Source organism: Phyllobates terribilis, unplaced genomic scaffold (assembly GCF_046119375.1).
Source record: "Phyllobates terribilis strain yellow unplaced genomic scaffold, ASM4611937v1 Scaffold_5__5_contigs__length_657084704, whole genome shotgun sequence".
Classification (NCBI taxonomy): domain Eukaryota; kingdom Metazoa; phylum Chordata; class Amphibia; order Anura; family Dendrobatidae; genus Phyllobates; species Phyllobates terribilis.
Genome location: NW_027362765.1, coordinates 96,411,694 through 96,427,708, shown reverse-complemented (window position 1 = coordinate 96,427,708; position 16,015 = coordinate 96,411,694). Strand labels below are relative to the sequence as shown.

General features: G+C 41.6%; 1 protein-coding gene across 7 annotated transcripts in view; it reads left to right on the top strand.

The window, feature by feature from the left end:
• The window catches only part of BAHCC1 (BAH domain and coiled-coil containing 1), a 132,497-nt gene that overhangs the window by 100,675 nt on the left and 15,807 nt on the right, over positions 1 to 16,015 (top strand). For all 7 annotated transcript variants that reach the window (XM_073682569.1, XM_073682573.1, XM_073682570.1 and 4 more), the window contains 4 exons: positions 4,057 to 4,872; positions 8,235 to 8,422; positions 8,660 to 8,796; positions 8,927 to 9,037. In XM_073682569.1, coding sequence (XP_073538670.1) covers positions 4,057 to 4,872; positions 8,235 to 8,422; positions 8,660 to 8,796; positions 8,927 to 9,037 — 1,252 coding nt within the window. The remainder of the gene's footprint in view (positions 1 to 4,056; positions 4,873 to 8,234; positions 8,423 to 8,659; positions 8,797 to 8,926; positions 9,038 to 16,015) is intronic.

The window sequence follows — 16,015 nt, the reverse complement described above, 5'->3', positions numbered from 1 at the left end:
TTTCACTTCAACCAACTGGGTGTATACTACAAAACTTCTTTGTAGGTGTGGCCATGTTGTGATTGGCCAGCATTAGAGGAGAAAAAGCAAGCGCCCACAGGGAAATTTTCTGCTACAAGCATTTGTGAAGGGCATAACTTTGAAAAGGAGTGGCACAGAAAAAAAAGAAAAAACTTTCAAAAACCAGTGGATCATCACCAATTGGAGGAGATACCCAGTTTAAATTAAAAAATTTAGTGGAAGGTCACCCTTAGAGTATATCCACTAATGAAGGTTGTCTAGCTACACTGGGGCTTCCTTTTTTCACTTACTTACTCAAGCACTAAGTGTTTGATAATCAAGTCTCTTGTTCTCAAGGTTTCATTGCAATCCCATTAAATTGTGATCCACGTTCCATACAAGTCCATAAGACCACCTTTTTGAAAAGACCATCTGCAATGTATGTTGAATGCATTGTCCCTCTTCTTGAGAGACCATTCCTTTTTTATAAAGTCATCCTTCATAGCTACTTTAGGTGGTTGTCTCAAAGAGCTAAAGGTCAACCTTATTTGTGTACATAGAGAATGATGGACCCCATAGAAAAGATTAATTTTAGGTTCTTTATATAAGCTGCCAAACATACTCTTCAAGAGGACCTGTCACTTGCTGTAAATGTGTACTTTTTTACCTTATGTAAATGCCGCTGTTCTCTTGAATCCGGCGATGTTTTTATTTTGTTCCTCCACCACTCCTTTCTTGAAATATGGCCCTCTGTACATAAATAGTCTTTTAGCCAAGTTGGTGTGGTCTTCAAGACACTCCAATAAAAGCGCTGAGGACCACACCCACTTAACTAAAATTATTACATTTACATACCTGGAAGAGTATGCCTCGCTTTCTCGGGGTAACCCTGGACTCTAACCTCTCCTTCAAACCACATATTCTAGCCCTTTCCACTTCCTGCCGACTCCAACTCAAAAATATCTCCCGGATCAACACATTCCTCAACCACAATTCTGCAAAAACACTAGTGCACGTCCTCCTCATCTCCCGCCTTGACTACTGAAACATCCTGCTCTGTGGCCTCCCTTCTAACACTCTTGCACCCCTCCAATCTCACCTAAACTCTGCTGCCCGACTAATACACCTGTTCCCCCGCTACTCCCCGGCCTCTCCCCTATGTCAATCACTTCCCTGGCTCCCCATTGCCCAGAGACTCCAGTTCAAAACCCTAACTTGGCATACAAAAGCATCCACAACCTGTCTCCTCCATACATCTGCGACCTAGTCTCCTGGTACTTACCTACACGCAACCTACGATCCTCATCAGATCTCCTTCTCTACCCCCCTCTTATTTCCTCTTCCCACAATCGCATACAAGATTTCCTCCGTGCATCCCCCCTACTCTGGAACTCTCTACCCCAACATATCAGACTCTCGCCCACTGTGGAAACCTTCAAAAGGAACCTGAAGATTTACCTCTTCTGACAAGCTTACAACCAGCAGTAACCCTCGCTCCACCATACCGCTGCATGGCCAGCTCTACCCTCACCTACTGTATCCTCACCCTCTCTCTTGTAGATTGTGAGCCCTCGCGGGCGGGGTCCTCTCTCCTCCTGTACCAGTTGCCGTTGCGTTTTTGTTCAAGATTTTTGTAAGGCTATGTGCCCACGTTGCGGACCTGAAGCATATTTTTTACGCTTCTCCCTGGCGGGAAAATCGCATGCGGATATTACATGCGGTTTTCCCGCCAGGTAGAAGCGTTTGTGAGGCGTCTTTGCATGCATTTCCGCATGCGGGTTATCAAGCACTTCTCCAAGCATCACTTGGAAAAGTGCTTGACAACTTGTTCAGAATGGTAAAAAATAAAAAAATAAACTTTATACTCACCTTCTGATGCATTCTCTGCCCCGTCCGGAGGCTTGAGCGGCTCACGCTGTTGTGTGCAGGACCTGCGGTGACGTCATTGAGTCATGTGGTGGGTCACATGACTCAATGACGTGGCAGGTCCTTCAGACAACAGCGCGACGGAGGGGAAACATCAGAAGATAAGTATAAACTTTATTTTATTCTTTTTTTTACAGGTTCTTTGGTACCCAGGTCTGGATGAGAGTCTCCTCTCATCCAGACTTGGGTACCATCCGCACATTGATTCCGCTGCGCTTCCGCAAAATTAATGAACATGCTGCGGATTTTTGACCGCAGCATATACGCTGCGGAAAAATCCGCAGCATGGGCATTGACATTGCGGAATGCCATTGGGGACCATGGGGTGCGGATATACATGCGTTTTTCAAGCGTTTACGCTGCGAAAATTCTGTTTTTTTTTTTTTTTAAATATATAATTTTTATTAACTTTTTCAAAAAGAAATAAAACATACCAGATTAAGGTGATAATCAGATACCTGTTCGCAGACAGGGCATGAAGAGATAGTTCTTACGTATTTGATTGGTAAAGCAAAACAATATAATATAAGAACTTAATGACAATGTAACTTACATCAGTTTAATTAACATGCAATCTAGTTGATACTCTGATTTATTGAAGCCATCTTGTTAGATTAGACCACATATGTTAGTATTATAGACCTTCACCAAATGATCCCTCCATTCCACTTTCTCCCCTTCCCCCATCAATCCAGGTGTAATGGGCCTAGGCTATCCCCAAGATCTTCCAGAATATACCATGCTATGAAAGTGAAGGGTTCCACCATTTTCATTTAATGAACAGCAATTTACAATAAACTGTATCCATTTTGGAAGGTATTTGCGAGCTTGCGTTTCCTTATTGCTAAGGGTGTCTTGTTGCTCTACTCCCATAATAATTGTTTTTATGTATACCCCCTTTTTTACATGTAAAGTGCCATGGAATAAATGGCACTATAATAATAAATAATAATAAAAAGAGGGGGCAATATCTTGGGAATGGAGAGGTGCAGGATCAAAAGAAAAGCAACATTGAACTCAGAACAGTGGCATTTACACTGGGTAAAAATATTACATATTTAAGGCACACATTAACTCCAGGCACACAAAATATTCTCTCACCTATAACAGAGGGAAGCATCGGGGTGTGTGGATAGGGGGAATAAACCAAAATGGAGAAGGATAAGGAATAACCACGCATACAAGCCAGGCAACAATCACAAGTTATTCCTCCCAAACTCCTTCTCATAGAACTCCTCACTCTCCTTAGTCATGCAGCAAATGCTAGCTCTGACAAGAACTTAGTATCAGAGCCCAGGTTATAAAGGGAAAGGGAGTGGCTAACCGAGGTCAGCTGTGAGCACAGGGAAATCCAACATGGCCGCTTAACTCCTGTTCTGCTGGAAGAAATAAATACAATTGAAATGACAGAGAAGTGCTTCTTCTCGGAATTGGAGCAGGAGCCCTCCGGCGCTGAGGTCTCCTGGCTCCAAACTGTCGCGGTAACCCCGTGACACAACCCTTTAATACCGTGATCAGCACCAACTTAAAATGGTAGTCCGCAATTTCTGATTCTTTGCTTAATTGACATTTTTTGGCTTCACGTTCCTGATCCTGGCAAGAGGCAACAAATAGATTTTAACTAATCTTTGGCCAGTTGTTCCTAAAAATTATTTTGCTTGTAATCATCGGAAACTTTTTTTTTTTTTTTTTATCTTGGCCAACATCACCTAAATCCGAAAAAAATACAACTCAGTTGTAGGAAGTGGAAGATGAATTGCCCAAAATAGGAAATGAGGAAATATTTTGCTAAGATCTAAACATTTTTAGAGGCCTCCAAAAATTATTGGAAGATCCAAGCAGGAGATTCTTTCCTCCCCTTTTTGTTTTTTGTTTTTTGCTTTGTAGGTTCACACATAGGTTGTCAAGCCCTTTGCACATAAACTATACGTGCGTAGGGGTCCAGTTAAAAACCCAGAAGTGTCCTCTTAGTGGTAAGATTGATCATGAACCAACATTACTATTTAAGGTTGTAAGATATCCATGAAGTCAAAAATATAATTTCTCTCAAATGTTGCGTTGTTGTTGTTTTTTAAAGGCTTGGTGAATTTTGGTTATTTTTATGCATTTTCTTAATTTTCTGTTCCACAGATCTGCCTCCTGGATATACCTACCCAGAGGTTGTCCAATCCTATACCTCTCCAACTCCCCACCATGTGCACTCTGCGGACCCTCCTGAAACTATGCAAACAGCATCAACTGCGGCAGAACCTGAGCAGTCCAGGACGTTTACCCCTTCAAAAAATTCACCATGTCACGCCCCAGTTGCAGGGGACTCTTTGGAGGACAGCCAGGAATTGCCTCGCTTGGGTGAGACAGATCTAAGTGAGATTTGCAGCCAAGAGCCCCAGGTCACTAAGTCCCAGGAGTGCGAAGAAAGCATGGCCAGTGGGAGTTTGGATGAGCCCGAGACTAATGTGGAAGGAAAGGAACTTGTGGAGTGTCAAAGTTTTGACACAAATGACGAAAAGGAGCAAAGTGATTGTTGTAAAACTGAGAGCACATTGGCTGAAGAGTTGCCAAACATTTCTCAGGAGCCACCTGAGGTTTCAGTAATTGTGGAGGAATCTGACGACAAGGCTATTAGTGATGTTGATCAGACTTTGTTACAAGAGGTCAATAACGACCTGGACTCTGGTGATGTACAGGCAGCAGACGATGAGCATTTGACTCCTTCACCACCTTGCTCGCCAGCTGATCCAGACCATCATGACTTCTTCTATAGTCTGGATACACTCATAGCTGCCAGTATTTCCTTAGGAGAGCTCCCTTCCGATCAGGAAGAGGAGAACTTCTTCTCAGCTGCCGACTCTTCATCCTTCCCCACAAGCTCAGGTATTCATGGGATTGCTCTCCTCAGCGAGTTGGCTGATTTGGCTCAGCAAGATCAGCTACAAGATACAAAAGGTAAGTGAGCCTTACATTTTGGCATTACCAAAACTCACCACTAGGCCAGTTTTGTGTTTTGATCTAATAGGGTCAGGGACTACTTCTTAAATGCATTTTTTAAAGGGGATATGAAGTAGTCTGAAATCCACCTACTTGAAGAGGATTTGTTACCAAGTCAAAAGTGGACAGTTTGGGCTTTTTTTTTTCCTGCTGCTCCTCCGAGTATTCATTTTTTTGTTTGCTTTCTGTGGTTCTAGAGATACAGGCCTTTTATATTTAGTGCTCATTTTTTTGGTCTTTACCAATGGGGCGTTGCTCACAGGATAATAATTCAAAACAGCCTAAAGACACGCCCCAGAGGATGCTGTGAGCCCCGCCCACTTGTAAAGACCAACAAATTAGCACTGAATAAAATGGTAGATTAAAAAAAAACCCAAAACCCTGAATATTCATAGGAGCAGAGGGAATAAAAAAAGAGCTGGTCACTGGTGGCAGGTCCTCTTTAAAGGGGTTAGAAACAATCCCTTTTGGAATCTTGACTCTACGGCTGATCACCATTGCCCTCTAGTAAACAGCATATTTTACTTAAGCATTAGCTGTGGCTAGTGGGCATCTCCGCAGCACCGAAAATTTAGGATTGCATGTTGGCTACCTAGATATAGATCATCGATGTAATACACGGACGGCTTGAGTCCACCAGAAACAGGAGCTGCCGAGTGACTCTATGTTCTGGCTTATAACGGAAGGTCCTTAGCGGCAGTCTTACTCTATTAGTGCGTATGGAGATCAAAAGAGAATGTGGAAAGGGGTTTTCTTCATGTGACACCCCCTTAAATCATCAGGTTGCTCCTTTATCCCTCCCCCATGGTTTACACTTAATATCATCTAGCTAAGATTGGCTTCTATGTATCCGCATAAGCTCACCATTCACTTGGACAGAAAGATTAAATTTACTTAGTTGTAGTAAATGCAACTTTCTAGACAATAAGTATATATATATATATATATATATATATATATATATATATATATATATATATATATATATATATATATATATATATATATATATATATATATATATATATATATATATATATATATATATATATTTTTTTTTAATTTCTTGGCCTCATTGGCCGCCACGTTCAGTAGTTGCTGCCTGCTTAACACGAGATCACTTGGCCTGTAAGATGTGCATCTCGCTACTGAAGTCTACAGCATGCACTAATTATTTATAATAAGGTGTGGATAGGGTTAATAGATACCCTTTGAAGCTCTTCCAGAAGTCTGTAGGGAAAATAAGGGAAGGGTTTTCTATACTAAGAGCAGTTAAAAGCCCGAGATCGTATGCACTTAATTTCCCTGCAAGCTCAGTATTGTCATCTCCTGAGAGATTATTAAACCCAAACACTGCAGCCCAGGCCTCTAAGAGCAGTGTGCTAGTTAATCACAGACTCTTACACTCCACAGGGACCCCGAGCCCCCGACCTTCCCCTCCAAAGTCACTTTTTTAGAGCAGCCATTAAGAGGGAGGATTTGATTTCCTAGTTCAGCAAATAAACACACTGCAGCGTAGAAGTGTGCTGCGATATAGTGCCACCGAGCCTCCCATCTCTTACTGGCCAATGTGCAGCCTAGGGCATAGCAGTTGTTTTTTTTTTTTTTTTAGCAAGCTGATAACAAGGTCACTGATGTTTAATATTAAACCTTTATCAAGAATTAAATAGGATTTTGATTTTCTCAATTTTGCAACATTTTTAATTTTGTGAAATCCTTTTACTATCAATAGTTTTGGTGCGAAATATAAATTTCAGGTCATTTCCACTCATGAAGCTTCTGATGTGACCCAGAGGGGTCAGTGTATCTCGTAAAAACTAGATCTACCCATATAGTAAAAATATTGGGTAGATTTTTTCGATGGTTCGTGCAATATCTTTAAAAATATTGACAATAGTGAGGGTGTTCAGTATCTGATGACCCAATTTTTGGCTTGTAGTGTGGGGGGCAGAGACCCACAAGGTCTGAAAATGAGCAGAATTCAAGAGTTGATGTCCAACTCGCCCTACTGTGGCCATTCTGGGTCCCTTCATTGACCGATTATTGGGTCATTGTTTATCCCAAGTCAACACATCACCATGAATTTCTAAAAAAAATTCCAAAAATACCTATAACCAATAGTCATTTTTGTAAATGTAGACGGGTAAAAGTCCCATAATTACTTGATTTAAATGCTAGTTAGTTACTAAATTAATGTCTTTACATTTTCTCTCCTTTGTCGAAGTACTTGGTAGATGTTCTGAAAGTCTTAACCCTCTCCGCACCCATCGAGTCCCTGTATAGTTAACCTTCTCTATTAAGCTGTGGGCAAGGCTTTTCCATAGCTGATGAATTATAAACCATGTAGTATAATGGCGGTGATAATTAGCTGCATATTGCAGGCCGGCCCCTTTTGTGTGTCTGTCATGGGACCCATCGGAAGCATGTTGTCAGTTAGAAGACAGATGGGCACATGTGCTGGGTTGCGATATTGCACAGGAAGCCATACTTAAATAGGGCAATGTTCTCCCAAGTAGCTTTTAGTATCGATTGCTTTTTGCCATCGTGGATAAGGTAATGCACGGAAATGCAACCACATCAACCGTCTGGTGTCTGGAAGATGGTTCTCTAAACACACTCGCGTGGGCATCTTTACGGGGAGCAGTGGCAATAATTGGCAACTTGCGTGGTCCACAGGGAGTTGCAACACCTCTTCTTACACCTGTTTGTTTGATAGAATCATTGCATTCTGTGCTGGGCGGTTTAATGGCTCAGCTTTATTATCATAGATGGAACGGGAGAATTTATTTTCTTAATATAAGAAGAGGAAAAAAAAAATTTTGCCCTCTAGAATTAAAAGATTTGGAGCTTTGTATAACTGCAAGTCAAGGGCGGATGGTCATAGCAATTTTTATATATTGAAAAATATGTAATGGTAGTAGCAAATTATTATTATTATTATTATTATTATTATTTTAAATTGATTTATTTTATTTATTTTTTATTTTTTTTGCAAACAACTTATGGTACCTCCCAAAAATGCAATTTTACAAAAAAAATGTATTTGTCTAGTTTAGAAAGTGAGGAGAGAGAGGAGATAAAGATTTGAGAGATGCCCTCCAAATAAGTTGAATAATGCTTATTTCTAATTTTTGTGACCTAATGAATTTAATTAGATTTTTCTTTTTAATTATTATATCATATTTGACTAAATTATACATATGCATATCAACCACATAAACTCATCTACATGTAATAGTTTTTAACTGAAATCTTTATTTTATGGACTTTTGAAATGTTTCCTTTTTTAATTCTTTTTTTTTTTTTTTTTTTAAATGTAGCTAGCAAAGATGATTTGATAGTATCTGATCTTCAAGTTTTTGCCACCATCGCTGCTGCATGGTCTCTAGCCGAGGCTGATAACCTAGAAGGTGCTAAACCAACATGTCACCTTACCTGCTGTCCGAAACAGACACCTCGTGTCCGCCTATCACGCCGGACGTATAGCTGGACACCTAAAATAAAGCCGGTGAGTGACATAGACCCATTTTTATACTGATGACAATTATTTAACTCCTACCCATTTCATAACCTTGATGTTAGTACACCATTGTTCCTGGGAAACAATCACAAAATGATCCTCATGGGCAGGGTTTATGTATGCTTCACCCCTTTAGTAATTCTGCTCATGGGATTGGATCAGTAAAATCAAGATTTTTGTCAAGTGTGCTTTGTATTTGGACCATTGTTTCTGATCTGTCCTTAGGTCTGTCCACTGAAGGCTGCCATTGACCATCTAGACACTGAGGAGGTTGACATGCGAATGAAACTGGCGGAAATTCAGAGACGATATAAAGAGAAGCAAAGGGAGTTGGTGAAATTGCAGAGGAGACATGATCATGAGTAAGTAGATGTTTCTAGAGATCTGCCAAACCTGATGAATCAAATGGGTTGGGAAAATCTTGGTGGAGGTTTTTGGGGTTGCACTGCAAGATAGGACACTTTTAAATCAGACTGTTCTCTCCATTTACAGTAAGGAAGAGAGTTCTCGAAGTCCGGTCCGACGGGGTCCAGGGAGGCCAAGAAAACGCCCACACTGTCGAGCCCCCTCATCACACCGGCCGTACGAGAATAAGAAGACCAAGTAAGTTATCAGGAGACCTCTTTATGCCCACTTATATTCATTGCTTAGCTATAGCAGCCATGATGTTGTGTAGTCCCTGAGGACTGTAATGTCAATGTTCTATGGATGGATCTGTCTACGCTTCTATCTGCTGCTTCTATTTATCTTAAGGCAGTGGTCTTGTCTAAACCTGCCTCTTGGTCTTTCACTTCCCAGCACAGGTCCTGTGTACACTCATTAAGACCAAGAGGAATGTGTTCCAGTCAGCTCAATTCTACAATGCAAATATTGCCTTTATTCATTAACCTGCACTTGACACCCATGGCAGCTTGGCCGTTTCGCTGTTTCGTTTGAGTACAGGTTTTTTACTAAAACAATAGACTTTAATAAGAATTTACATTTTTAGCTAAGTTTTCAGATCTTTTTAATTTCAAGGGTGACTCTTCATGCAATTTTCAAGAACTCAACCCCAATCTACCTCATTGCTGTTTCTTAATGGACATGTCTATCCCACATAAACACTAAAGACTATGAATCACCTTTCTCTGTCAAATGTTAAACAATTTTTTTGAACTTTTCCTTTTTTATTTTTATAATTTCCAACATCTACCGGTAAATCCCCAAAATGAGGGCATTTACACTCCGTCCTCAGGTAATGCTCATAAAATGTCCTCTTTGGTGCTAGTCTTTGAGTTATAGTGAGGTTGTCCAACCAAACTCTGGACATCTAGCACGTATACATATTTCCTTAAACAGAACATGTAACTTGATATAAACATGTATTTTTTGTTCCTGTTGTAAATGCCGATGTTCTCCTGAATCCGGCATTGTATTTATTTTGCTCCTGCTCCTCTCCATTCCTGAGATATAGTCCTCTTTTTCCTGCATGTACATCTAGTCTGTTTATCCAATTGGACGTGATCCTAAACTCTTCTCTATGGGAGTCTTCTTGGAGATCATGCCCACTTGGCTAAAAATACTAGATTTGTACACAACGAACAGAACGGAGAGGCGTAGGAACAAAAGAAAAACAACGGCGGATTCAGGAGAACTGCATCATTTTTAAAAAATAAAATTACATATGACAAGTGAGAGGTCCTCTTTAATGGGCTACACACAAAATGGACATGATTATATGGCGGTCATTGAGCTTTCTCCGACTGCTGAATGATTACTGCATCCATAATTGGTCTACCCTTCACCTGGTTTAGTCAATGCATAAGGAGACAGATTTGTGATTCAGGACTTCAGGAAAACTGGGCTACCAACAATCCAACTATATTGGTGGCCACATTGGTAGTCACCCAGTTCTTCCAGATCGATTGAACTGAGCGATGGCAGGGTGAACTCTTTTATTAACTTTAGTCATTGGTGATTCTCCGGTATTGGGTGGGAAAGCTCTTTTTTTTTTTTTTTTTTTTTTTTTTTTTAAGTTTAAGCCCCATGAAAAAAGACACCTCCATAGGAGATATTACTCGCTCCAAGAAGGTAGACCTCCTATAAGACCATCAGTGTGACTTGAATCTCTTGGATCCTAGTGCCCCCATCTACCCTGAGCCAGGTTGTGACTTCTTTCTCTGCATCCTGTATAAGACTTGGTGAAATTAAAACTTGGTATAAAACATATGCATTTTTTTGCAATTCCTGCAAACTAAAAAATCATGACTTTTCGTTGTTTTCACTCACGTCCCTTCCCACCTCTTGATGATCTCCCAGTAGATGCGTCTTGTCAAGGGGAGGGGTAGGTTCTCCCACAAAAGTGGCACACAACACAGCATAGAAGCCCCTGTCTGTGCCATGTAACCGCCTCTGGTCATATTACGGTGCCGCTCACTGGTTCCAGCGCTCTGCTATTACCCATTAACCGCCTGGTGCAGCTATTCTCGCACTCGCGGGCCCTGTATAATTGTCCTTCTCTGCTACAAATTGCCTCTCCCGGCAGGGCCATTTGCATAAATCCTCCAAGCTAGTCCAAACACGATTGGAGAGTGTGTGCAATGCATCAAGCTCTATGATTTGGTAATAATAGTTAAATCTCTACTAAATGACTCCCTCAATTAAGACACAGGGAAAAAAAAAATAAATGTCAGAGTTTTATGTCAGAAAACATTAGCAAACGTTGCATGCTTGGAGGAAAGGGAGAGAGTTTACAAAAAGATGCCGTGTTTTGCTTGGCTGTGCCACTAGGGCAAGGGGCAGCTTATGCCTCCTGACCATAGCGAGGGGGGTAGCAGGTTTTTAGCTGAGCTGCTATTAAGGGACTTGCAAGTGTCTGGATTAATGCTGGCTGCCCGACTTCCCCTGGTTTTCTGCTTTTCCCTCCTCCCTATCGCACAAGCAGCTGTTTTACAGACTGTGGGCACAAGAGGCGGCTGAGTCATTAGTATTTAAAAAAAAAAATCTGGGTAGCGGCATCTCGCCTACCTCTGCCCTTTTTAAAGTGGTATTCATTAAGACTGACAAATGTAATAGTCGCCCATTGTCAAGTGACTCTATGGCATCAGTGGGTAAGGGCAGGCACTGACCGCATGGGAACACCGATGCAGGTGGGACTCTCTTGTGTCAAAAGAGAAGAAGTGGTGGCTTAGTGTGGGGAGTTTCAGAATAAATCCTTGTTGTCCAGTAGGGTAAGGTTGGGTATGACCCCTGGTGGTCCAGTGGGAACCTAATACTTGATTTCAAGTGCTTTATCTCAATATTGCAACCAAATCAAGTGTTGAAGAGTAAGTAGGTCCACCACCTCCAACCTCTTTGGCAATTTGACACTTTCTTTAAGGAAATAGGATTAGGAACAGTTTCCCTTACTTTAGGTAGTTCTTCCTGAAAGATCCTGGTTCTTGGGACGGGAAATGGCAACTGCTCCGGGCGCCAACAACTGGCATCCACCGCGGTTGAGAAGTACGGCTTTATACCAGTTTGGAGAACTTCTTTAAAGTTTGTGGTACTTTCGAACAAAGCAGCTACCTCCAACTTGTGTGTGTATGTTCACACAGTCATACTGGTATGCACGAACATGCACTCACTCATCTAAGCATTCACATACACGCAGGTATACACACACATGAAGATACACAAATGTATACTCACAAGCACACGTATACACTCCTGCACATATCTGTATACAAACGACACGCTTGTATACATATCCACTCAGTCTCACACATACAAATGTGTACACCGTCTCATACACACTGGTACACATGTATACATACGCACAGTCTCATACACACTCACATGTATACAAAAGCATACACATTCACAAATGTACACATATGCATACGCACTCACACATATATACATACATACGCACTCACTCTTACAAACTCTTACACATGTATACATATGCACTCTTACACACTGAAATTGTATATATTCCCACACGTATACATATGCGCACACTCACACATACACACTTATTGCAATGATTTGACTTCTGATTATATAGTTGGACGCTGTTGACAAAATAGTGAATGCAAGTCCCACCGAAACTTGTTGGGACTGTCTAGTTTGGGTGGAGTTTACATAAACCTGACCCATTTTTCACTGACTGACACAGACAGAAGAGGGCCCCAGTGCAAGAACAATATATGGGCCCTTTGCTGTCCAACAGCTCATCCTAATACACGATTCCTCCTACACAGGGGCCCTTATCTGTTGGGTTGCACCGATGGTATGTGATTCCCTGCCATTTGTGTCCCAGGACATCCCCAAACTTATTAGTATTGTATTTATATGGAAAAAAACATCTCTGAAAAGTCCTGGAAAATCTGACAACTATAAAGCCATGATCGTGACTGTGGCCTACACTGGGGGTTACAGTGAAGATGCCCAACCTGATGGCCTCAGTATGCCCTAACAGACTTTTTCTATCCAGGTTCATCTGGCAGTTTTCAGCATTACTCGTTGAAGATGAGAGTTGTGAAAGGCCTTGCTTAAAAATATTTCTTCACGAGCACTTATGTTGTGGTTTACGTAACAGCAGTACATCTTCCCTCAGTTGTTGATGGTGGTGCTCTATTCATGCACTCATTCCATACAGGTCCTACATGATAAAGCGGTAGCAATCTCCGGTCTGCATGGACGCAGGCTATACATCCCAGGGCCGAGAGTGGAGATAGTTGCCTAGCAACCCCCGCTTCCTCCCCTAAGCTCTACCCTGCTGTTTGCTGAATTTGGACTCAGTGTGATATGTGGAAGATTGAAAATAAGGTGATGGCATTGCACAAACCTTTCATCCTAACCCATAAAGCTTCTGTTTGGCAGCCATCTTTGAAAAGCGAAAGGGGCCCTCTCCATTTTCGGGCTCGGCCTTCAATTACATATATGTATAGATGCTCAGGGATACGTTCTCAAGACCGTTGTGCATTATTTATGTGTCCGTCACTTATTAATGTCTCACCAGTAATGTATGCGCCACTTTACAAAGGTTGTGCGAGTGCCTGAGATGACACAACTCACAAAGTGCCCCTTGCGTCACGTCTAAATATTTCATGAGCTCTCAAGCCCTCGGTGTGGATTTGCGTGCGTTAAGGGTTAAATCGTTCCAGCTGAGATTCCAGAGCGGATTTAAGAGGCTTTGATGGATCTGCCTGCGGGAGATGCTTTTACTACAGATTTAAAAAGCTGGCTAAAATCCGCTCTGTAAGAACCGCACTCTGGAAAGAAGTCCCCCATGGTCAGGCTGACCTCCAATCCACCTTTTGGTGTCCCCCAACCATGATGTCCAACTCTTTGTGCTTTTCCATTCTGTCCATGTAGCCGGTCACTTCATGACAGTTGCTTAGTGTACTAGAAGTGCTTATGAAACTCTATGGATACGGGTTTTGTTTTATATGTTTGTATTTAAAGGGTCTGATCAGATGAGCTGATCACTCCCATGGTCAATGGTAGAGGCAGAATTCCTAATGGCCGTGTTAAAGAGCCAACTTTCCTTCTAGAGAAGAGCTAGTTTGCTTTTTTTTTTCCAAGAAGCATTGCCTGGCCTTTAAATCTCACTACACCAGTTGGAGGTCTCAAGGAGAAACCGCATCTTCCACTAGAACTTGGTGGCCCATGATTAAGACAGCAAAGATCATAAGTTTGCCCATGGTGGTCCACAATAAATTTGTACATTGGGGTAACAACCAAGCAGGTGGAAGCCAGGAGTAGGCTCTCACTAAGCTTTGGCAGTTGTAGCTCATGCTGTGGCCTTTCTGGTCCAGAGGGATTCAATTTTTTGTCTTCAAGAAGACTTGTGATGGCATTCTTGTGCACTTTTTTTGTGTTGCAAGCTGGAATTTTTTTGCACTTGGGTGAAATAAATCAATATCTTGACCGGTGCATAATATAAATATGAGAGTGTCAAACAAAGGAGTATTGAGAAGTAGTGTTGCGCGTACATGCTCGGATAAAGTGTTATCCGAGCACGCTCGAGTGTTAACAGAGTATCTTTGGCGTGCTTGAAAAATATGTTTGCATCGCCACGGCTTTAAGACAGCCGTAACACATGCAGGGATTGCCTAACAAATAGGCAATCTCTGCATGTGGTGCCTCTGTCTAAGAGCCACAAGAGATGCAGCTGTGGCAACGCAAACATATTTTTCGAGCACGCTGAAGATACACTTTAGCACCCGAGTACACATCATTCACCTTATCCGAGCACGTTCGCGCATCACTATTGAAAAGTGGTTGGGAAGGTTGTACAACCGCTCTGAGGGTCAGATAACCATTTAAACAATGAATGGTGTCATCGTAACTCATGACTGCAAACCATGTCAGACAAGTGTTTATACAGGACGAGAATTGTGAATGAAGTGGTTCAATAGCGACTGTTACATCATAACATCGAACATCGTTCACTGTGTTCACACAGACAGATAATCTGAAGTGTAGTTGTGTTCAACGTTCACATCCCAATAGTGATGTTATTTATTTCAAATGCATGAATTCATAAAATATTGGACAAAATTGTCCGTTGGTACTGTACAAAAAATGTAATCTAATTAGCGAAGATTTTTCGATAATCACAAATATGTACTTGTTTCAACTGCTACTGAACTATTTATTGCCTTGAAACACGATCAACCCTATTTAGGACTTGAAATTCTGCTCCTCCTTTTTTGCCATTCAAATCATTGAACGAGCGAACAATCTCCGTTTACATTACACAATTTTTGAAAGTTAAACGATAATTCTTTTCACTCGCCTAAATTATTTCATGCACTATGAACTAGCGTTTTTGGACGCCACGTTCAGTCGCTGAATCCATTCACTTTACACAATTATCCTGAATGATGGGTCACTACCGTAAGAATCTGACGGATTATCGGCCGGTGTAAATGCAGCTTCAGAGATGTTTCTCCACTGGGATCAATTCCAACATACATGAGCTCCAGCACTCCTAGTGGACAGACTATAAAGTCTCCAAAAATCTTTCCACCTCTGTTTTATGTGATCAGCCTATTGAGTAGCATTGACTCTATTCTTGTTCTTCGGTGTGGTGACTACCAGTGCTTTTAATCAGTCTAATCTACAACCTGCTTACAATATTCTGAGCCAGCCATGTTTCATAGGAGGTGACAATCGCGTCCACTGTAGTGTGTTTACAGTAGGGTCTGGAGAGCATGAATTGGTTGGAATAAATTAGATGGAGATGTGTGCTGAGTGCTTTGCAATGGGGAATTCCCCGTCACCCTCCCCCGTTTGCAGTTACATGGAATTTGGCACATAGAGGTGAGGTTAACAGCGGGCAGGGGGAACCTCTCTCTTCCTGGCTGCAGACACATCTCTCTGTGCTGAAGTGTGTTGGGAAGTGACAAGTTTCAGATAGGCCATTCATTGAATCCCTACTGTGCCCGGAAGGAAATCAGTCTACAAGCATGTACCCGCTTATGCACACGTCAGTCTTGAGGACATTCCTGGCATACACTACATATGCTCTTACAAAAATGCTAAGGTAGACAGAGGAGCACCCTATATATACCCACCATGGAACAGATGATGTTTTCCTTGACTTCTTTA